Below are 21,349 nucleotides of genomic sequence, written 5' to 3'. Positions count from 1 at the left end.
CTATTCCTTATATACTTTAACTAAACTAAAAGATAACCAATGGTGATGAACATAGAAACAGAATAAATGTTAGTTTGAAATAGTGCATGTGTACTGGGGTCATGGGATATCATCTATGTGCAAATACAATTCTGTATTGAGCTTTTGCACAACTGAACGATAAGCCTTCCATCTTCTGTAGGAGGAAATGCTTGGGCCATTTAATGAGAAGCACCCACAGTGTTCTGCATTGCATGTTCTTTAATTCAGGACTTATTTTCTTTTCTTTTAAAGATTTTTTAAAAATTTATTTACAATCCACCCATTGCCCCCCATTCTGGGCTCCTGTCCCACAGTTCCTCATCCTATTTCTCCTCCTCCCTGTTCCCGAGAGAATTCTCCCTGCTCCCACCAGGCCTCCTCCTCCCTGGGGCTTCAAGTCTCTTGAGGATTTGACACATCTTCTCCCACTGAGGCCAGACCAGGCAGCTCTGCTATGTATGTGTGGAGTGCCTTGGACCAGCTTGTGTATGCTGCCTGGTTGGTGGCTCAGTGTCTGGGAGCTCCCAGGGAGCCATGTTAGTTGAGTTAGTCTTCCTATAAGGTTGCCCTCCTCTTCTGCTTCTTCAATCCTTTCCCTAATTCAACCATAGGGGTCCCTGACTTCAGTCCAGTGGTTGGTTATAAGTATCTGCATCTGTCTCAGTCAGCTGCTGGTTGGGCCTCTCAGAGGACAGCCATGCTAGGCTCTTGTCTGTAAGCACAACATAGCATTAGTAATAATGTCAGGCCTTGGTGTCTCCTCATGGATCCCCAGTTGGGCTGGTCACTGGACCACCTTTCCCTCAGTCTCTTCTCCATTTTTGTCCCTGCAGTTCTTTAAGACAGGAACATTTCTGAGACAGAAATTTTGACTGTGGGATGATAACCCTGTCCCTCCTTTTGAGGCTGTGTCTGTCTCCTGGAGGTGGACTCTTTTTCTCTCCCCACTGTTGGGCATTTCATCTAAGGTCACTCCCATTAAGTCCTAAGAGCCTCTAACCTCCCAGGTCTCTACTACTTTCTAGACGGTCTCCCTAACTCCCACTTTCCGAGGCTTCGTATTTCCATCCTTTCTGCTTGCCCTCTGAGCTTCTCTCCTGCCCCATTCCTTACCAGATCCTGTCCCCCCCTTTCCCCTTTCCCTCCCCTCTCTAGCCCAAATCACCCTCTGTTTGCCTCCCATAATTATTTTTTTCCCTTCTAAGTGAGATTGAAACATCCTCACTTGGCCTTCCTGCTTGTCAAACTTCTTAAATTCTGTGTGTTGTATCCTAGGTATTTGGTACTTTTTGGCTAATATCCACTTATTATTGATTACATGCCATGGATGTCCTTTGGGGTCTGGGTAACCTTACTCAGGATGATATTTTCTGGTTCCATTCTTTGCCTGCAAAATTCATGATGTCTTTGTTTTTAATAGCTGAAGAGTAAGTACTCGATTGTGTAAATGTACCACATTTTCTGTATCCATTCTGTGGGACATCTGGGTGGTTTCCAGCTTCGGACTATCACAAATAAGGCTACTATGAACATCATGGAGCACTATATCTTGTGGTGTATTGGAGTATTCTGGGTATATGCCCGAGAATAATATAGCTGGGTCCTCAGGTAGTAGTACTATGTTCAGTTTTCTGAGGAACTGCTAGGTTGATTTTCACAGTGGTTGTACAAGTTTGCAACCCCACCAGGAATGGAGGAGTGTCCCTCTTTCTCCACATCCTCACCAGCATCTGCTGTCACTTAAGTTTTTGATCTTAGCCATTCTGATTGGTGTAAGGTGGAATCTCAGATTTGCATTTCCCTGATCACAAGGACTTTGAGCATTTCTTTAAATGTTTCTTGGCCATTTGAAATTCCTCTGTTGTGAATTCTCTGTTTAGCTCTGTACCCCATTTTTAATTGGGTTATTTGTTTTTTTGGAGGTTAGCTTCTTGAGTTCTTCATATATTTTGGATATTAGCCCTCTATCAGATGTGGGGTTAGTGAAGATTTTTTTTTCCTATTATGTGGACTGTCGATTTATCCTATTGACTGTGTCTTTTGCCTTAAGAAGCTTTTCAGTTTCATGAAGTCCCATTTATCAATTGTTGATCTTGAAGTCTGAGCCACTGAAGTTCTGTTTAGGAAATTTAATGAGTTCAGGACTCTTTCCCAATTTCTCTTCTATTGATTCAGTGTATCTAGTTTTATGTTGAGATCCTTGATCCACTTTGGACTTGAGCTTTGTGCAAGGTGATAAATATGGATCTATTTTCATTTTGCTACATACAGACCACCAGTTAGACCCGCACCATTTATTGAAGATGTTTTCTTTGTTCCATTGTATGTCCATAAGTGTGTGGGCTTATTTCTGGGTCTTCAGTTCTATCCCATTGATCACTTTGTCTGTCTCTGTACCAATATCATGTGGTTTTAATCACTATTGCTCAGCAGTACAGATTGAGATCAGGCGGTGGTGATTCCCCCAGAAGTTCTTTTATTGTTAAGTATTGTTTTTGCCATTCTGGGTTTTTTCTTTTACCATATGAAATTGAGAATTGTTCTTTCCATGTCTGTGAAGAACTGTGTTGGAATCTTGATGGATATGGCATTGAATCTGTAGATTGCTTTTGGTAGGATACCTATTTTTGCTATGTTAATCTTAGCAATCCTTGAGCATGAGAGATCCTTCCATTTTCTGATATCTTCTTTGATTTCTTTTTTCAGGGATTTGAAGTTCTTGCCATATAGATCTTTCACTTGCTTGGCAAGAGTCACACCAAGATATTTTATACTATATATTAATATTTGTGATAATTGTGAAGGGCACTGTTTTTCTAATTTCTTTCTCAGCCTGTTTATCATTTGTATGAAGGAAAGATAACTGATTTGTTTGAGTTAATTTTATATTGAGCCACTTTGGTGAAGTTGTTTATCAGCTAAAGAAGTTCTCTGGTAGATTCTTTTCAGGGGAGTCGCTTATGTATATTGTCTTATCATCCACAAATAGTGATACCTTGATTTCTTCCTTTCTGCTTCATATCCCTTTGATCTCCTTTTGTTGTCTTATTGCTCTAGCTAGACCTCGAGTACTATTTTGAACAGATATGGAGAGAATGGCAGTATATTGAACCAACCTTGCATCCCTGGGATGAAGTCTGCTTGATCATGGTGAATGATGCTTCTCATGTGTTCTTGGATTCAGTTTGCAAGAATTTTATTGAGTATTTTTACATCAATATTCATAGTTGAAATTGATCTGTCTTGTTCCAGATTTTTGTGGAATTGCTTTAAATGTCCATTTAATTTCCTATTGACTGATGGTTTGCTGTATATTGCTTTTATTATGTTTAGGTGAGGGCCTTGAATTCTTGATCGCTCCAATACTATTAATATGAAGGGGTGTTGTATTTTGTCAAATGTTTTTTTAGCAACTGATGAGATAATCATGTGATTTTTCTCTTTGAGTTTGTTCATGTAGTGGATTATGTTAATGGATTTTTTATATTGAACCAACCTTGCATCCCTGGGATGAAGTCTGCTTGATCATGGTGAATGATGCTTCTCATGTGTTCTTGGATTCAGTTTGCAAGAATTTTATTGAGTATTTTTACATCAATATTCATAGTTGAAATTGGTCTGAAGTTCTCTTTCTTTGTTGGGTCTTTGTGTGGTTTAGGTACCACATAACTGTGGCTTCATAGAATGAATTAGGCAGTGTTCCTTCTGTTTCTATTGTATGAAATAGTTTGAGGATTGTTGTGATTACCTCTTCTTTGAAGATCTGGTAGAATTCTATACTAAAACATCTGGCCCTGGGCTCTTTTTTTGGTTAGGAGGCTTTTGATGACTATTTCTATTTCCATAAGGGTTATGGGACTGTTTAGATAGTTTACCTGATCTTGATTTAACTTAGGTACATGGTATTTGTCTAGAAAATCATCCATTTTATCTAGATTTTCCAGTTTTGTTAAATAAAGGCTTTTGTAGTAAGATCTGATGTTTTTTTTTTAATTTCCTCAGTTTCTGTTGTTTCCCTTTTCATTTCTGATTTTGTTAATTTGGATATAGTCTGTGTCCTTTGGTTAGTTTGGGTAAGTGTTTATCTGTAACAGCCCGTTCTGCTACTTTGTAATGGCTCATTCTGCTGCTCCAGTCCGCAGGTCTGGGTCTAGCAAGAGAGAGAGTGGGGATGGAGGGGCAAGAGATGCAAAAAATGGAGACAAGACAGAGTCTGATCAAATCTTGTTTATGGAAAGGAAATCCTGGGTATTTATACCTTTTACCACGTGCCTTGCCCTCGTGGACAAGCACAGCTGAAGGCACTACGTCATGCACCTAGCTAGCAGTGTGGAGACCACGTGCGCCTAGCTGCTGGTGGCACTAAACAGCAAAACAAGATGTTTATCAGAGTGTGCTCAGCTGTTGTCCGCTGTTGAAAACAAGTCTCTTGTCAGGGTATATGGCTCAAGATGGCTGTAAAGATCATAGCTACTTTCGGCTAAGTGTCGGCTCCCAACATTTATCTATTTTGTAGATTTTCCCAAAGAATCAGCTTTTGGTTTTGTTGATTCTTTGTATCGTTTTCTCTGTGTCTAATTAGTTGATTTCTGCCCTGAGTTTGATTATTTTCTGCTGTCTACTCCTCTTGGATGCGTTTGCTTCTTGGATGGGCTTTCAGTTGTGCTGTTAAGTTGCTAGTGTAGGATCTCTCCAGTTTCTTTATGTGGGCACTTAGTGCTATGAATTTTCCTTTAGTTTTGCTTTCATTGTGTCCCATAAGTTTGGATATGCTATGTCTTATTTTTCATTGAATTCTAGAAAGTCTTTAATTTCTTTATTTCTTCCCTTACCAAGTTATCATTGAGTAGAGAGTTGTTCAGTTTACATGGGTATGTGGGCTTTCTGCTGTTTTTATTGTTATTGAACTCTAGCCTTAGTCTGTGGTAATCTGATAGGATTCATAGGATTATTTCAATCTTCTTGTATCTTTTGAGGCTTGTTTTGTGGCCAATTATATGGTTAATTTTGGAGAAGGAACAGTGAGGTGCTGAGAAGAAGGTATATTCTTTTGTTTTAAGGTTTAAAATTATGTATATGTCTGTTAAATCCATTTGGTTCATGACTTTTATTAGTTTCACTGTGTATCTGTTTAGTTTCTGTTTCAATGACCTGTCCATTGGAGGAGAGTGGGGTGTTGAAGTCTCCCACTATTATTGTGTGAGGTTCAATGTATATTTTGAGCTTTAGTAAAGTTTCTTTTACAAATGAGGGTGCCCTTGCATTTGGGGCATAGATGTTCAGAATTGAGAGTTCATCTTGGTGGATGTTTCCTTTGATGAATATGAGGTGTCCTTTCTCTTCTCATTTGATAACTTTTGATTGAAAGTCTATTTTGTTGAATATTAGAATTGCTACTTCAGCTTGTTTCTTGGGACCATTTGCTTGGAAAACAGTTTTCCAGCCTTTTACTCTGAGGTAGTGTCTGTCTTTGTCATTGAGGTGTGTTTCTTCTATGCAGCAAAATGTTGGGTCCTGCTCGCATATCCAGTCTGTTAACTTATGTGGTTTTATTGGGTAATTGAATCCATTGATGTTGAGAGATATTATAGACAGATTATTGTTAGTTTTTGTTATAGTTGTTGTTAGAGGTGATATTGTGTGTGTGTGTGTGTGTGTGTGTGTGTGTGTGATTATTTTCTTTTGGGTTTGTTGTGAGATGACTAATTTCTTGTTTTTTCTTTGGTGTAGATACACTCTTTGTGTTGTAATTTTCCTTCTAGAATCCTCTGTAGAGCTGTATTAGTAGATATATATTGTTTAAATTTGTTTTGTCATGTAATATTTTGGTTTCTTCATCTATGATTAGTGAGAGTTTTGTTGCATATAGTATCCTGAACTGGTGATATTTGTGTTCTCTTAGGGTCTACATGACATCTTTCCAGGATCTTTTGACTTTTAGAATCTCTGTTGAAAAGTCTGGTATAATTCTAATAGGTTTGCCTATATGTTACTTGGCCTTTTCTCCGTATAGCTTTTAATATTCTTTCCTTTTTCTGTGCATTTGGTGTTTTGTTTATTACGTGATGGGAGAATTTTCTTTTCTGGTCCAATCTATTTAATATTCTGTAGGCTTCTTTCACTTTTATGGGCATCTCTTTCTTTAGGTTGGGGAAGTTTTCTTCTATGACTTTGTTAATGATGTTTTCTGGCCCTTTGGGCTGGGATTCTTCACATTCTCCTATTCTTATTATTCTTAGATTTGGTCTCTTTGTTGTGTTCTGGATTTCTTGGATGTTTTGGGATGTTTGGGGTGTTTTTTATTCTTTGTATTTTCTTTGACAGCTGTGTCAATATCTTCTATGGTATCTTCTGCACCTGATATTCTCTCTTCTATCTCTTATATTCTCTTGGTGATGCTTGTATCTGTAGCTCCTGACCTCTTTCCTAGGTTTTCCATTTCCAGGGTTGCCTCTATTTTTGATTTCTTTATTGTTTTTCTTTACATTGTTTAGGTCTTGGACTCCTTTGTTCAATTCCTTCCCCTGATTGATTGTGTTTTCCTGTATTTCTTTGAGGGAGTTTTTTTGTTTTCTCTTTAAGGGCTTTTTATCTCTTTAACTGTGTTTTCCTGTATTTCCTTAAGTGAGTTATTTATATCCTCCTTAAAGGTCTCTTTTATTTCCTTGAGATGGTACTTTAAGTCATCAGCATGCTTTTCATGTGTGTTTGGGTATCCAGGGCTTGCTGTGGTGGGAGAGCTGGTCTCTGATGTTGTTAAAGTACAGCTGGCTTTGTAGGTTATGATCTTGTTCTTGCCTCTCACCATCTGGTTATCTCTGGAGTTAGCTGGACTGGGTGTCTCTGGCATTTGCCTCCCTGGGTTGCAGCACATCTCCTGGAAGTTCTGTGGCCCTGGCTACAGCATATCACCTGGGAGACCTGTAATCTGTGGGGTGTTGAGAGGGGCAGACAGGCAGATCTGCCCAGGTGGAAGTACAGACAAGAAGGGAGATAGGATTTGTGTGGAGGGGAGGGGTACCATGTCCACTGGGCTGCTGGGGGGCAGCAGCTGCTGCAGTTATTTGAGTGGGTGTCTTACCTGCTGTCCTGACTACAGCAGATCTCTTAGGAGACCTGTAGACTTGCGGTGTTGAGAGAGAAAGGCACTCAAGCAGATATACACTGGTGTAGGTGCAGACTAGAAGGTAATTCATGTCCTATTTTCTTACTGATCCAGTATGAACAGAAATGTCTGCCATTGTTATCTGGGTACCTGCTATCATCAGTTGAAGGGAATCTCTTCAGAATTTGGAGGAAGCACCCACATTTTTGGAAAGTATTGTGTGCCATATCCCCACAACTCTACTTCCTTAAATATGAATGTTTGCCAACTGCTGCCCTGCTGAATACACATTTAAAATAATTGTTTCATAGTAGGACTAGGAACATCAAGATTTTTGTTTGTTTGTTTGTTTGTTTTTCAAATTTATCAAATAGACAATCATGGCCTCTTTCTGCTGGAGTTGAGTTCCTTTGACAAAACTATCCCTGGAGTAAAGATGAAGGAACCTGCTCAGGAGATGAGAAGATAGCAGGTCACTCACAGGATGAAAAGACTGAAACTCTTTAGGACTGTCGTTGATTTTGGGGCAGTGAATGGAAACTATATCTCCTACCAGACACAGGAGAGAAGAAAAGGTTCATGGGGCTAGTGCATGTTTGAACTGAGTTTGAGGAAATCTGGGGTTCGGTTCCAGGTGGCCCCAGGCAAGAAATCTCAGAAGGAAGTGACAGCATGTATAAAACCTGGTATAGAGAGGAGGAAGAGGCTGTGGATCCTTCCTCTATATTGCTGTATGTCAGAGATTATTAGTTCAGTTCAGGAATATTGAATCTTGGGAGTTATAAACTGTCTTAGTTTTTTTTTTCTATTGCTATAATGAAACACCATGCCCAAGAAAACTTAAGAAGGAAGGGTTTATTTTGGGTCATGGTCACAGAGGATTAGGAGTCCATCACTGTCATAACAGGGAGCATGGAGGCACGCAAGCAGGTAGTGGAAGAGTAGCTGAGAGGTGACATCTAATCCATAAGCATGAAGCAGAGAAAGCTAACTAGCAATGGTATGGGCTTTGAAATCACAAAGCCCACCCATAGTGACAGACTTCCTTCCACAAGGCCACACCTCTTAATGCTTCCAAAATATCTCTACCAACTGGAGACCAAGTAGTCAAACAGGAGTCTATGGAGGCCATTCTCATTTAAATACCATACAGACTGATTTTCTTTCCCTGGAGAGCTTTACACTTTTACTTGAAACACAGGAACTTAGACAGATGGTGGTAGGTTTTCTTTACAAAATAAAGAAGCAAATACACATGAAGTTGATATGTAGGATAGGTACAGTAGTTAATTATTCTAGAAGAATTAAGTATTATTCTAGAGTGGTAACAATCACCCGATACAGACACACTAAGTTGATAAAGAGAAGTGGCTTCATGTAATGAAAATCATTATGATACAGTGCAAGATAGCAGCAGAGATCACCAGCTAGGAAGAGAAGCAGTTTTTTGGTCTGAGCTAAGTAAGATTTGTGTAATACAAGTATTCACAGTCCCTTGATCTGCGATCTATTGTATATTTATTCACAATCTGGCATCATCTAGTCATGTGATACTGGCTACAGGGCTTTTATATGAGTATTACATGTTTTAGCAGCACAGACTTTCCCTTAATTTTCACTGATGGTGAAATATTTCACCATTTTTGTGTTGTTTTTCATCTGTGTTGTCCATTTTGCAATGCTGTAGGAAGTATGCATAGCTTTTAAACACATTTTTTTCTGCTAAATTTCCCTTCGTTTTATGTTGCCTTATTTGAAGAACACTGGGGTGATGTCTTAGTTAGGGTTTTACCGCTGTAACCAAGGCAACTCTTAGGACAACATTTAATTAGGGCTGGCATACAAGTTCAGAGGTGCAGTTCATTATCATCAAGGCAGGAACATGGCAACATCCAGGCAGTCATGGTACAAGAGAAGCTGAGAATTCTGCATCTTTATCTGAATGCTTCTAGAAGAAGGCTGACCTCTAGACAGCTAGGATGTGGGTCTTAAAGCCCACACCCACAATGACACACTTTCTCTGACAAGACCACGACTCCAAATAGTGCCAGTCCCTGGGCCAAGCATATACAAACCATCACAGGTGAGTTCACCCCCAAATGACTTAATAGTTCTCAGATGAGGCTTGAGAGACTCATTGATCTATGCATATAATGATAAATCACCAAGAGACAGTTTAACACTATGTCAATTTAGCAGTGTAATAATAGTGATAGGTTCTCCCCAGAAGCTGTGACTTATCTAGACTTCAGTTCTTGGCCTGATAATCATGCTGAGGTATTGGTTTCATCTTGTGGTGTGGTCTTTCTTCCTTCCTTCCTTCCTTTCTTTCTTTCTCTCTCTCTTTCTTTCTTTCTTTCTTTCTTTCTTTCTTTCTTTCTTTCTTTTATTTATTTTTTTCAAATCGTAATTTTTACTTAATCACAAAGGGGTTATAAACACAAAAAGGCAGGACATGGGGAAGGGGATGACACTGGAGCATGGGTGTTCAGGGGGAATTTAGATATCTTTCAGAATAGGATGTTGTCTGGGTGAAGGTTCAGGGGACAAGTCGCAATGACTCTGCCTATGATTCATTTGTCCTTATCTAAGTTGGTATTATCTGCCAAGGCTACCTATTTACAAGGTCTATGACTACTCAGGCTGGTAAATTTCTACAAAAGCTGCCTGTCTACAATAGCTTATAGCCATCTGTTTCAATGGTTTTCCACAGAGACCCAAGACTTGGTGTTAGTATAGATGTATGACAGGCCTATTGCTGCTTTTAGGCCTATGGCTGATTTTAGGCCTTCAGTGTGTAAGCAGGGCTGCCCCTGACATCTCCTCCCTTCTCTAAGTATTGAAGGGCTGTGGCAATTCTAAACTTGCGAAGGCAGGAATAGAGGCCTGACCTCCAATAATTGAAGGGGACCTTGTAATGGCTCCAGCCCCCCTGTCATTGTCCAGTGAGGCATGAGGGCCATACCCATCCAGATGTCTTTTTCCTGGAGAGGGGATACTTTTGACATCAACCCCTATGCAGTCAGGGAACTGCATATGTTACTCAGGGAACCCAGAAAGAGATTTTTTTTTTTTTTTGGTTTTTTGAGACAGGTTTTCTCTGTATAGCCCTGGCTGTCCTGGAACTCACTCTGTAGACCAGGCTGGCCTCAAACTCAGAAATCTGCCTGCCTTTGCCTCCCAAGTGCTGGGATTAAAGGCATGTGCCACCACCGCCCAGCCCAGAGAGAGATTTTAAACTTTTATTTATATTCCCTTGCAGTGCTTAGCCTCGCAGCCTAAGCAAGAATTCAGATTGCCTGTCAGAGGGGGTTCTGGGTGGCTCCTCTCTACTTGGTCTAGGGGTGGAAGTCCCCTCTTTTAGGTTGGGTGGAGATGGGTTTTGGGAACACCCTGGATAGAGTAACAACCTCATCTTGAGTCTCGTGATCCTCCATAGCAAACTTATGATAATGTATCAGAATAGGTTTTGCTACCAAATTATTTATCTGTTGTTAGGCAAAGTTAGTCATCTTATTTAAGGCCCAGGGACCAGGAGATAAGCAAAAATAACCCAATTAATGGTCCCAAGATGGGGGGAAGTAGGGTTGACAACCATGGAGAGGCTGAAAACCATTTTCTTGTACCAGCACTCATCTTTCTCTTTCTCTCTGTCTTTTCTCAGGGCCTTCTCTGACCTTTTTCATGCTCTCTTCAACCATCCCTGTCTTGTCTATGTAAAGGCAACGTTCTTCTTTAAGGGTTGTACACAGTCAAGAGCTGTACACAGCCTTTTCTATTGTAAAAGAGTAAATCAAGTCAAATAAAGTCCTTTGCGATTTTTGGAGGTCTCTTCAGACAGCGAAACAGGGATTTTTCAGATTAGTGATGTCAATCTCTAGCTGTTTGATGTTCTTGTCAATGGCCCATCGAAGGTCTGAGTAGTATAAATTCGGAGGCCAACATCTGGATTAGAAGAGGTTGGCTACTCCCGTGATAGTGATATTTGTATTTCTGTAAGCACTCATACCTACTTACTTACTGGGCCATGGTTTCCTAATATGGCCAGTGGATGGATTAAGCCAGGTTTGGATTGGACAAGCCACAGTAAGACTGAGACTGTGAGAGTTTTATTGACAGCAATCAGACCTTTTATATCCTTATCAGAAACAGAATATAGTGGTGATTGCCAGAATCAATACAGTTGTAGTTGCCAGGCTACAAGGACATTTGAAACCTATTTTGAAAGCTATATTATAGATTAATGTCTAAGACCAATTGTTCTGCCAAGCTTCCGTGCTTCTTTGACTTCTAAGGGAACACACAGGAAAAAAACAGAGCAACCTGAACCCTTAACTGCCTGAGGGAGTGCCTTGGTTTCTCAGAAACTGAAAGACACATAGTGCCCAGGAGCCCAGACTCTAGCCTGAAAAAACATATGACACATACCTTTGACAGCAGCTAGGCCAGGTCAACTTCATGGTTCCCTACACGCCTCTATTGCACCAGGGCCACTTGCTGTCAGGACAGTTGTTATTATAGCTTGTTTGGAGGACACTGTGAATGGTGCATTTTTTCTGATTTCCTCCTTAATAAGTTTGTTTTTGGTGTGTATAAGTGTTACTAATTTTATATTCTGATACTTTATTGAAGATATTTATTGGATCCAGTGTGTTTTAAAAATTAGGGCTGTCTATAGAATCATGTACTTTAGAAGCAGGGATAGTTTACTTTCTTCCTTTCTGAGTTCTAACACTTTGTAGCTTTTTCTCATCGCATTGTTCCAGCTAGAGCTTGAAAACTGTATTTAATAAGAGTAGAATGTGCACACTTGTCTAGTCCCAGATTGAGAGAAAATGGACTCAAATTTCTCATTAGCATAGTTCTTGATATAGATTTATATAGTTTTTATTGTGTTGTGATATGACAGAATATCATTTCTATAAGTTTCTAGATTTTTACTTACTTTGAACAAAATCTTCAGCAAAAAACTAAATATTTAAGGAACTTAAAGAAAGAATTGTTTGATCTAGGTTAGTTGGCACATGCTTTTATCCCAGCACCCATGAGGCAGAGAGGTAGGTGGATCTCTGTAAGTTCAAGGCAAACCTGGTTTATATAGTGAGTTATAGGACAATCAAGACTACATGGTGAGATCCTGTCTCAAAAACATTAATATAAATAAATAAATTTCCATTTATTTATTCACTTTACACCCCCATTGCAGCCTGCCTACCCTCACAACCTGCCTCTCCATCCCACTTCCCCTTCTTCTCTGAGAATGGAAGGTCTTTTCTGAGTACCAACCCACCCTGGGACACCAAGTCACTGCAAGACTAGGCACACCTCCTACCATAGAGGACAGACAACCCAGTCAGCCCAGTTATAGGAACAGGTTCTATAGGCAGAGAGCAGAGCTAGGGAACACTCACCCCCACCACCACCCCTACTTCAGTGATTGGGGGACTCACAAGAAGCTCAAGCTGGGCATTTGCTACATTATGTGCAGGAGCCCTAGGCCCAGCCCATGGATGCTCTTTAGTTGGTGATTCAGTCTTTGGGAGTCCCCAAGGGTCCAAGTTAGTTGACTCTGTTGGTCTTCCTGTGGCGTTCCTATCCCCTCCAGGACCCTCAATCCTTCACCCAACTCTTCCACAGACTCCTTGAGGACTGTTAAATTCTTGGCTGTGGGTTTCTGCATCTGTTTCCATCATCTGCTGGGTGGAGCCTCTCTGACAACAGTTATGCTAGACTCCTATCTGCAAGCATAACAGAATGTTATTAATGGTTCCAGGGATTGGTTCTTCTTGGGATGGGTCTCAAGTTGGCCTGGTCATTGGTTGTCCATTTCCTCAGTCTCTGTTACATCTTTGTCTCTGAACTTCTTGTAGAGAGGATAAATTTTGGGTCAAAGGTTTTGTGAGTGGGTTGTGTCCTTATTCCTCCACTGAGAGTCCTGCCTGGGCTACAGGAAGCAGTCACTTCAGGGTCCCCATCCACCACTGCTGGGATCCCGGGCTAAAGCCACTCTCAAAAACTCCCTGGAGCCTCCCCCATCCCATGTCTCTGGCACATCCTAGGGATGCCTCCCACTGTCAGCTGCCAATTTCAATTCACTCTCCCACCCCTCTCTCCCCAGCTTTCCTCACATGTCATCCCTCATGTCCCCTTCCCACCCCCCCTCCCATCCAGTTTCCTCCATCCACCTCTGATGACTATTTTTTCCCCTTCTGAGTGAGATTTAAACATCCTTTCTTTCGTCCTCCTTGTTATTTAGCTTCTGTAGGTCTATAGAGTGTAGCCTGCATATGCTGTACTTTATGGCTAATATCCACTTATAAGTGAGTACATACTATGCATGTCCTTTTGGGTCTGGGTTACCTCACTCAGGATAATATTTTCTAGTTCTACCCATTTGCCTGTGTATTTCACGATGTTCTTGTTTTAAATACCTGAGTAGTATTCCATTGTATAAATGAACCACATTTTTTTTCATTCATTTTTTAGTTGAGGTTGTTTCCAGTTCCTGGCTATTACAAATAAAGCTGCTATGAACACAATAGAGCAAGTGTCTTTGTGGGATGGTAGAGCATCTTTTGGGTATATGTCCAGGAGTGTTATAGCTGGGTCTTAAGGTTTATAAAAATGTTTATGAAATATATAATAATCCACAAGATAAGTTGAAAATATTATTTTTTTTAAAAAGGAGTTTAAAATGTGATAGCATCCAGGTATGAACAATGAGGCTGTATTCTCAGCACTTGAAAAGCAGAGGCAGAATTATCATCACAAGTTACAGATCAGTAAGAGATAAAGATTGAAATCCTGTCTAAAACAATGTGTGAACTCTGTCTCAAAGGGATGTAAAGTGAATAAATAAATAAATAAATAAATAAATGGAGAAAAATAAATAAAAATGGAATTTTAAATGATAAAAAATTGTGTGGTAACAGTAGACTTGGTAGCCTACTCTTAGTGTTAGTAATATATAAATACATGGCATTTGAAAGATCTCAGGGTGGTCAATAGGACCACCTTTTGTGAGGATAAAATTTCATTTCTAGAATTTATAAACTAGTTTATAGTTTTATGTACTAGTCTGCAAATATATAAACAGTAACATTTTTTTTAAATCAAGATTTCTTTACATATTCCTGGCCATCCTAGAACTCACTATGTAGACCAGGCTGGCCTTGAACTCATAGAGATCTTCTTGCCTCTGCTTCCCCTGTGGAATTAAAGGCATGTGACACAATGACCAGCTAACAATAACTTTTTCAAAATAATTTAATTTTAAATTATCTGGTTCAATTGAGGAAACATTTAGAAAAGAACTTTCAAGTTGCCACTTTCCTGGGACAACCATAACAGTAAGTAAAATAGGAGAGAAGAGATACTTTGTTATTGCCAGAATGCTTACATTGTGACCTTTTGAGTATAAATCCTTTGGAAAAGTTCAAAGTGAGAAATGAAGAACAACATTTTACTGGGTAGTAATTAACATGAATAATCAGATAATTTCAATAAAAGCATCATTAACTGCAGATTTGTCTCACAAGAGGAGAAGACTATGGTAAATGAGCAGTTGCCTCATGGGAACATGGAAAGCATGAGACCTAAGAGACAGCGATGCCTTCCAAAGCTTAATGTGACACATGCTGGAATCTGGCCATGGATAGAAACGGAGGCAAAAACTTGGAATGAGGTAAATCAACCTTTGATAAAATCTCATATTTCTGACTTGATTTGATCAATATAACATATAGTACTCCCTTGATTTGACACATAGTTCTGTTTTGCATAGAGACAGGGATTAAACCTGAGAATGTAGTGTTGGGCAATTTTACTTATGGAACATCACAGTCCTGTGCTCACACAAACCCCACAACACTGTGTTTAGCAGGTTTATGGTTCACGGTGGCCCAGAACATTGTGTGATGTGTGACTTTTATTTAGACTTAAAATATCTCATGCTAAAAGTAAACAATGATATTTATGAATAAGTTTTTGACTTTCGTTTGTTGTAAATCTTGGTGTACAGTGGCTGCTCAGCACATACTTTTCTGACAATGGCATGGAAGGTGAACCAAAGGCAACCTCTAGGATAAAGGTTAGTTTCGGCACTGTTATGCTATAGTGTAGGCTTATTTAGCTCTGAAATCACAGTGATGTTAGTTAAATGTTTTATAGTGAGATGTTAATTCCCAATACTATCTCCTCTGCCTGCATTAAAGAACTTCTTTTGATGTTGATAAACCACACTGTCATTCAAGCAATCAGAGTCTGAAAGATATATTAGAGACAGCACTCTAACAGGCTGCATACTTTCAACAAGGTTTTGTTCTTGTAGGTTGTGCTCTTGGTTTCATATTTCCACCCCACACACCCCTCATTAGTCCCTCAACTTGCTTTGTTCTTTGAAAGTCACCTATCTCCACCCTGTGAGTTTAATTTTCATGCAAATAGTTATACAATCTCTAGTCCTTTAACCAGCTATACTTAGTTAGCACAATACTTTGGGCATTCTTCATTTCTTTATGTTTCTGTGCAGTGTCTCTCATGTGGTCAGGCATGGTGGCCCATAACTGTAATCCCAGCAGAGTCAGAAGTAGAAAATTAGGCTTAAGTTCAAAGCCAGCCTGGTATACATTGTAAATTCCTGGTTAAGTAATGACATCCTGTCTCAACACACAGACACACATGAGAGACACACAGACACACACAGACACACACAGACACACACAGGCACACACAGACATGCAGGCAGACACAGACACACACAGAGACACAACAGACACACAGGCAGACATAGGCACACACAGAGACACACACACAGAGACACACAGACACAGACAGACACATTCTCACACAAATACATACACACATAAACACACAGACATGTAGACACATAGAGTACAGTGAGGCTGCACCACATACCTGTTCCTTGGCTGATCACTGTGCTGGGAGTGCTGCTCCACTTGCTCTGTGTACCCCTTCTTGTTTCCTTCTGAGCAGGTTTTGCTCTCCTAGCCAGCTGAGCTCATGGTGGTCTCTCTCTGCTTTCCTTGTACTGTTCTTTCTGGCTTGTCCATATTTTCCCATCTGGCTTCATTTATTCCAGAGCATCTCACCATTTTCTCTTCCATGAAGCCTTCTCTAATTGGACTGAGTTTCCAAAGTCCATCTAGAACTTTTCTGTTCAGAACAGCTTATGCTTTACCTTTGCATAAATATCATCTAAGTGTAAATTTGGAGAAATATCAAATGATGATATATGCCACTTTTTCTTAAATAAATTTAAAACATATTTGCTTAAGTTATAGGGTAAAATCTATATCATACCAATACTTTTTCCTGAGGACAAAGATGTTCTGAAGTTTTTAGTTTCATATTCTGAGAATTATTTTATATTCTGAGAAATTTAATATAAAATCAAATGTGCTTAATAAATAGGAGACACTGTTTAATCGAGTGCTCCTATTTGCCTTAAAATGGAAAAATATATACCTGCCTTCCTTCCTTATGTATCCCAAACTGGAGAGTATAGATATAACTGGTAGGAAGGACCCTGTAGTAGTTTTTCTATACACTCGTCCATATCACCTTAGCCTGCTCCTGGGGTGTGGCAAAGCAGCTTCATGTGACCGTTGCTGCGACAGACTAATTGAGAAACCTGGTTCCACAGGAGTCCATCCATGGCTTTAGCCTGACTCTGAGGCCATGTCGCTTCCACGTGTCTTCTTCTAGTAGGTGCCACTTGTACTTGACTGTACAATCACAGCCTGCAAGTACACTGAAGAGCTCAGAAGAGCTGGACCACTCTAAGCAGGCAGGAGTACTACTGTCTAGTTGTTGTGTGGCTTTTTCGGTGGAGGTGTAGCTAGGTGTCTATTCACACCAGATACAACAATGATGACATACAAAAGAAGAATGTTGTCCAAGATGGGCAGTAATAATCAACACTGAGGTTTAGATGGGCAGTAATCAACACTGAGGTTTGGGGATCACTAGAGGAGCAAAGGGGACTGAGGCATTGAAGATCCTATCCCAGAACAGTAACAGCTCAGATGTTCCCTGCACAGCACAGGGGACTGAGGCATCACTGAAGATCCCACCCCATCATAGTGACAGCTCAAATGTGCTCTGCACAGTATATAGGAAGCTCTATGGAAGAATCTCTTCTTCCCCAGGTACTGTTTGATCTCCTGGAGGGACCCCATGGGTCCTATTAGTTTTAATGAGTATTCAGAGCATAGTAACTTCCATGAGCTTCTGGAGTCTCGTGATCCTCACTCTCTTCCAGGAAGGAATGTTTTTCATCCAGAGAAAACAACTACACAGCATGGTATGGTTGGTCAATTTTCAAGAAGCGTTAAGGATGCCCTGGGGCCTTGTTCCTTATATGATTGCATTTTGACTAATGTGAGAAAGGATTCATCAGAAAGAGATATCCCTCCCCCACATATTAGAATATCTTGACACTATTGCTAGCAGCAGATGTTATATACAACTTATAATATGCCCCAACACTATCCCCGATGATCCATTGTGGCGTTGTCTATCAATATCTCCATGTCACAGGTGAAGAAACCAAGACAGAGGATTAACTTGCTCGGGATCCCACATCTCATCAGGGTCAAGTTGAGATGGAGACCCAGGCATTCTGGCATCTGGGTAGACACTGTCGCTGAAAATGATCCCATGAGGCATTTGAATGATAATGGCCGCCGTAGGTTCATACATTTGAATGCTCAATTATTAAAGAGCATACTATTTGAGAAGCATTAGGGTGTGGGGTCTTGTTGAAGAGAGTTTGCCACTGGGAGTGGGCTTTGCAGTTCCAAAAGCTCATCCTAGGCCCAGTCTCTCATGTCTGCCACCATGTTACCTGCTGTACTGATAACAGACCCAGCCTCTGAGTTCCCCAACTAAATGCTTTCTTTTATAAAAGCTGCCTTGCCTCTTCACAGGAATAGAACAGTGACTAAGATGACTCTAAGGCGTCATGGTGATTTTATCATCACTATCATGGCTTCTCAAATCATAGTGTCAGGGAGGTGGTGTTTGGAAGTCAAAAATACAAACATGCAGAGGAGGGGTACATTGGTGCTTCTAAAATGTTAAGAAGAGAACACAAGCAGGAGTCAGACAAGCTCCAGTTGGAGTCTAATTGTTCTAACTAACTTTCCCCTGTGCTTTGTTCTAGTTGAAAGAATCACTAACAATACTAAAAGCTGCCAAGAAGATGCGCTGTAGGATTCAGAGGTATAACTATATGCAACTTGCAAAGACAGCTGGCGTGTTTATGAAGCAGCTAGGCAGAATAGCGAGTGCTGCATCCGTGTGAGCAGGGATGCACGTGTGTAAGACCAGGGTGACATTCGTTTCCAGTCACTTTACATGACTACACGGTTGCAGGGGCAGGGAACTCACTCAGTGGTAGAATGTATGTTTGCCTACGTAAGGCCCTCGTTTCATCCCCATGCACCGCAGAAATAAAAGAAGAAAGTCGTTATTCACACAGTCCCTAAACGTTACAACTAACCACATAACACAACTAGAAAAATGATAGATCTATCAAGTAGCTTGTTTTTTAAAGAATTTGCTAAATTACTTTTAAGATGTTTATTTAAAAATTGTGGTATTTAAAGAATTCACTTATGAGAATAATTTCTTTAAAATATTTAGGGTTGAACTTGAAAATGCTAACTTAGTCATCACAATTGAAAAACAAGCAAGAGAAATGAAAGTGCTTCGTGAAAAACTGTTAGATGCAGGAATCAACGTGGTAAGTTTAATAGGTTTCTCACGAATGCCATCAATATGGAAGAGATGTTGTTCTTTCTCTAGTAGTATTCCATAGGAGAATATTATCCACAATGAAAAGGCTCATTGATAAAAATATTTGTTTTAATCATGTCGCTACTATTTATTAGTAGAGGTGAAGCTGGCTTTACAGAAATTGACCAAATTAATAAAAAAATGACTTTGGTAGAATTTTTAATGAGAAACATTGGTGATCCTATTTTACATAGCTGTCCATTGACGGAAACATGCGATGCTTACCACAGTTTGGTTGTTGTCAACAGTACTGCTTTGGATGTTGTGAATATGTCTGGGTCTCTGATGAAAGTTTTAAATAACTTTTACATTCAGTGGTGGTTAGATGAAGCATTCTGACTTTACCTTATTGCCAGTCTCTGACAGTTAACTTCTGTAGCGTGGGCGAGGGCAGGGCAGGAACTGAAGGCAGGAGACGGAAGCAGGAGCTCGTCACGAGCTCCCTATGGGTTGCTCAACTATGTTTTTTATGCCATCAGTTCCTCAGTGACTGACTAGGACTGGGGAGAGCAAAGGTGAAATAATGTTCTTCCCCCCAAGCTGGCAGCAACAGAAAGCAAAGCAAGCATAGACGCTAACTGTAACAGACTGGCAAGAAGATAAGGTCAGGATTTTTCATAAAAAGCCCACGTGCCTGAGAACGCTGTACCCTCAGTTGGATGGGCCCACCTATGTCAGCCAGAAATCAAGAAAATGTTCCACATACATGCTCCCAAGCAATCTGACTGTGAAATTCCTCGTTTGAGATTTCCTCTTCCCAGGTGTGTCAAGGTGGCGACTAAAGCTAACTGTGACAGCTTTGGGGGAAAATAACTTACAATTTCTACTCCTCATCAAGAATAAATACTAAGTGTTAAAGAAGTGTGTGTGTGTGTGTGTGTGTGTGTGTGTGCCAGAGAATTGCCCTGAGCCACCCCCTCTTTCAGGTTTTAAAAAGAAAAGTTGTATCTGGAAAAAAAAAAAAAAGACATGGCCTCTTGGTTGTCTTGGACCTTGCAGAGTAGCCAAGGACTGCTACCATTGACTGTCATCAGTGTCTGAGCTTCCCCATCATGTGACAGTCCATGCCCCTGAAAGGTGGATGTCCGCTAGGATGGCCATGCCATTGCTGTAGAATGAGAGCCGTGTGTCTGTATACCAACCAAGCAGCATCCCGCCATCCATGCTCTCCTTCCTGGAAGCTGACCCCTGTTGCATTGTTAGCCCCACGTTGGAGCAATGAAGTAGTTGCTCTTTTTATTCAGTGAGCCCAGGCTCTTTTCGTGTAAGCCTCTTCCTTCAGCTCAGCTTGCACGTTGATTTGCTCTCAGACTAGTGCTACAAAATACCCTCCTCATCAGGCTTCCCCAGCCTCTGAGCGCTGCCAGCCTCCTGAAGCATCAGCAGGTGTCGCTAAAACCCCGCGAAGCCCCTACGGCTTCCATCTGTTTTATTCCCAAGGTATACAACTATTTAGCTTATTTTTTAATTTTTAAAAATGATTTTTATAATTTCTCACCTGAGTACACTGCATGCTCGCCACTCTCACCCACCTCACTCTCACCCTCTCCTCTCTCCCACCCCTCTTCACTCCTCTCCCTCCTCACAAATCTCCTTCTCACACTTGTCTATTCATTTGTTTTGTGAGCCAGTGGAATAAAGCAGGGTCATTTGTATGGGTTCAACACTAAAGACAGTGATATTCCCTCTCCAGAAACTTCTTACTTAGCTCCTTTTAAGTTACAGGGTTTAAAGTTTCTGAATTGATTTTATTTGGGGGCTTATGAAATTACACAAGGCCATTCATGGCTGAGGACTCGATTCCACTCAGTTTACCTAGATTGTGCCAAAGTCGGCTTTCAAAACACAGCACTCCACACCCACAGAAACCACACACTCTCACACACAAACACACACAGGTGTGTGCAGACATGTGTAGAGACACACACACATACATGCTCACACACACATACACATGTACATGCACACAGCATGCACACACATACATGCAAAGAATGAATCACATATACTTATTAGCCATATTTACTATAGTTGATACTGAAGAAAATATTTTGAGCTCCAGCACTGTTTTTTTTTATTTAATTTTTTTTACTAGCATGCAGAGAAAAAGTGTGACATTTCTATGTACACAAGTTTTTATCTATTGTTGCTAATTCTTCAAACCCCAGTGCCCTTCCTGGGCCCTCTTACTTCCCTTTCCTAAGTCACCTTACTTCCCCAGAGTTTCCCTTTTCAAATGTGTATGCCTTTCTGTCACACTCCCAGTTGCTGAGTTGTGGGTGGAAACTGAAGATTTTCAGGTTCACATAAGTTACTTAAATTCTGATTTGTAAAAGTCCACCTTTGTCATTTGTTTTAGGTGGAAGCAGCACGGGAGGGAGAACCAGGGGAGAAGAGGGAGGA

At 40.5% G+C, this 21,349-nt stretch overlaps 1 protein-coding gene across 1 annotated transcript in view; it reads left to right on the top strand.

Annotated features, from left to right (window-relative positions):
• LOC114618089 overlaps nucleotides 1-21,349 on the top strand; it is a 47,381-nt gene that overhangs the window by 8,930 nt on the left and 17,102 nt on the right. Inside the window, exons 7-10 of the mRNA XM_028763699.1 lie at nucleotides 14,665-14,810; nucleotides 18,312-18,370; nucleotides 18,794-18,893; nucleotides 21,306-21,349. Of these exons, the coding sequence (XP_028619532.1) occupies nucleotides 14,665-14,810; nucleotides 18,312-18,370; nucleotides 18,794-18,893; nucleotides 21,306-21,349 (349 nt within the window). The remainder of the gene's footprint in view (nucleotides 1-14,664; nucleotides 14,811-18,311; nucleotides 18,371-18,793; nucleotides 18,894-21,305) is intronic.

The sequence above is a fragment of the Grammomys surdaster genome, unplaced genomic scaffold (genome assembly GCF_004785775.1).
Source record: "Grammomys surdaster isolate TR1022 unplaced genomic scaffold, NIH_TR_1.0 140, whole genome shotgun sequence".
Lineage (NCBI taxonomy): Eukaryota > Metazoa > Chordata > Mammalia > Rodentia > Muridae > Grammomys > Grammomys surdaster.
The sequence above is the reverse complement of the archived record's forward strand: the minus strand, read 5'-3'. Positions and strand labels throughout refer to the sequence as shown.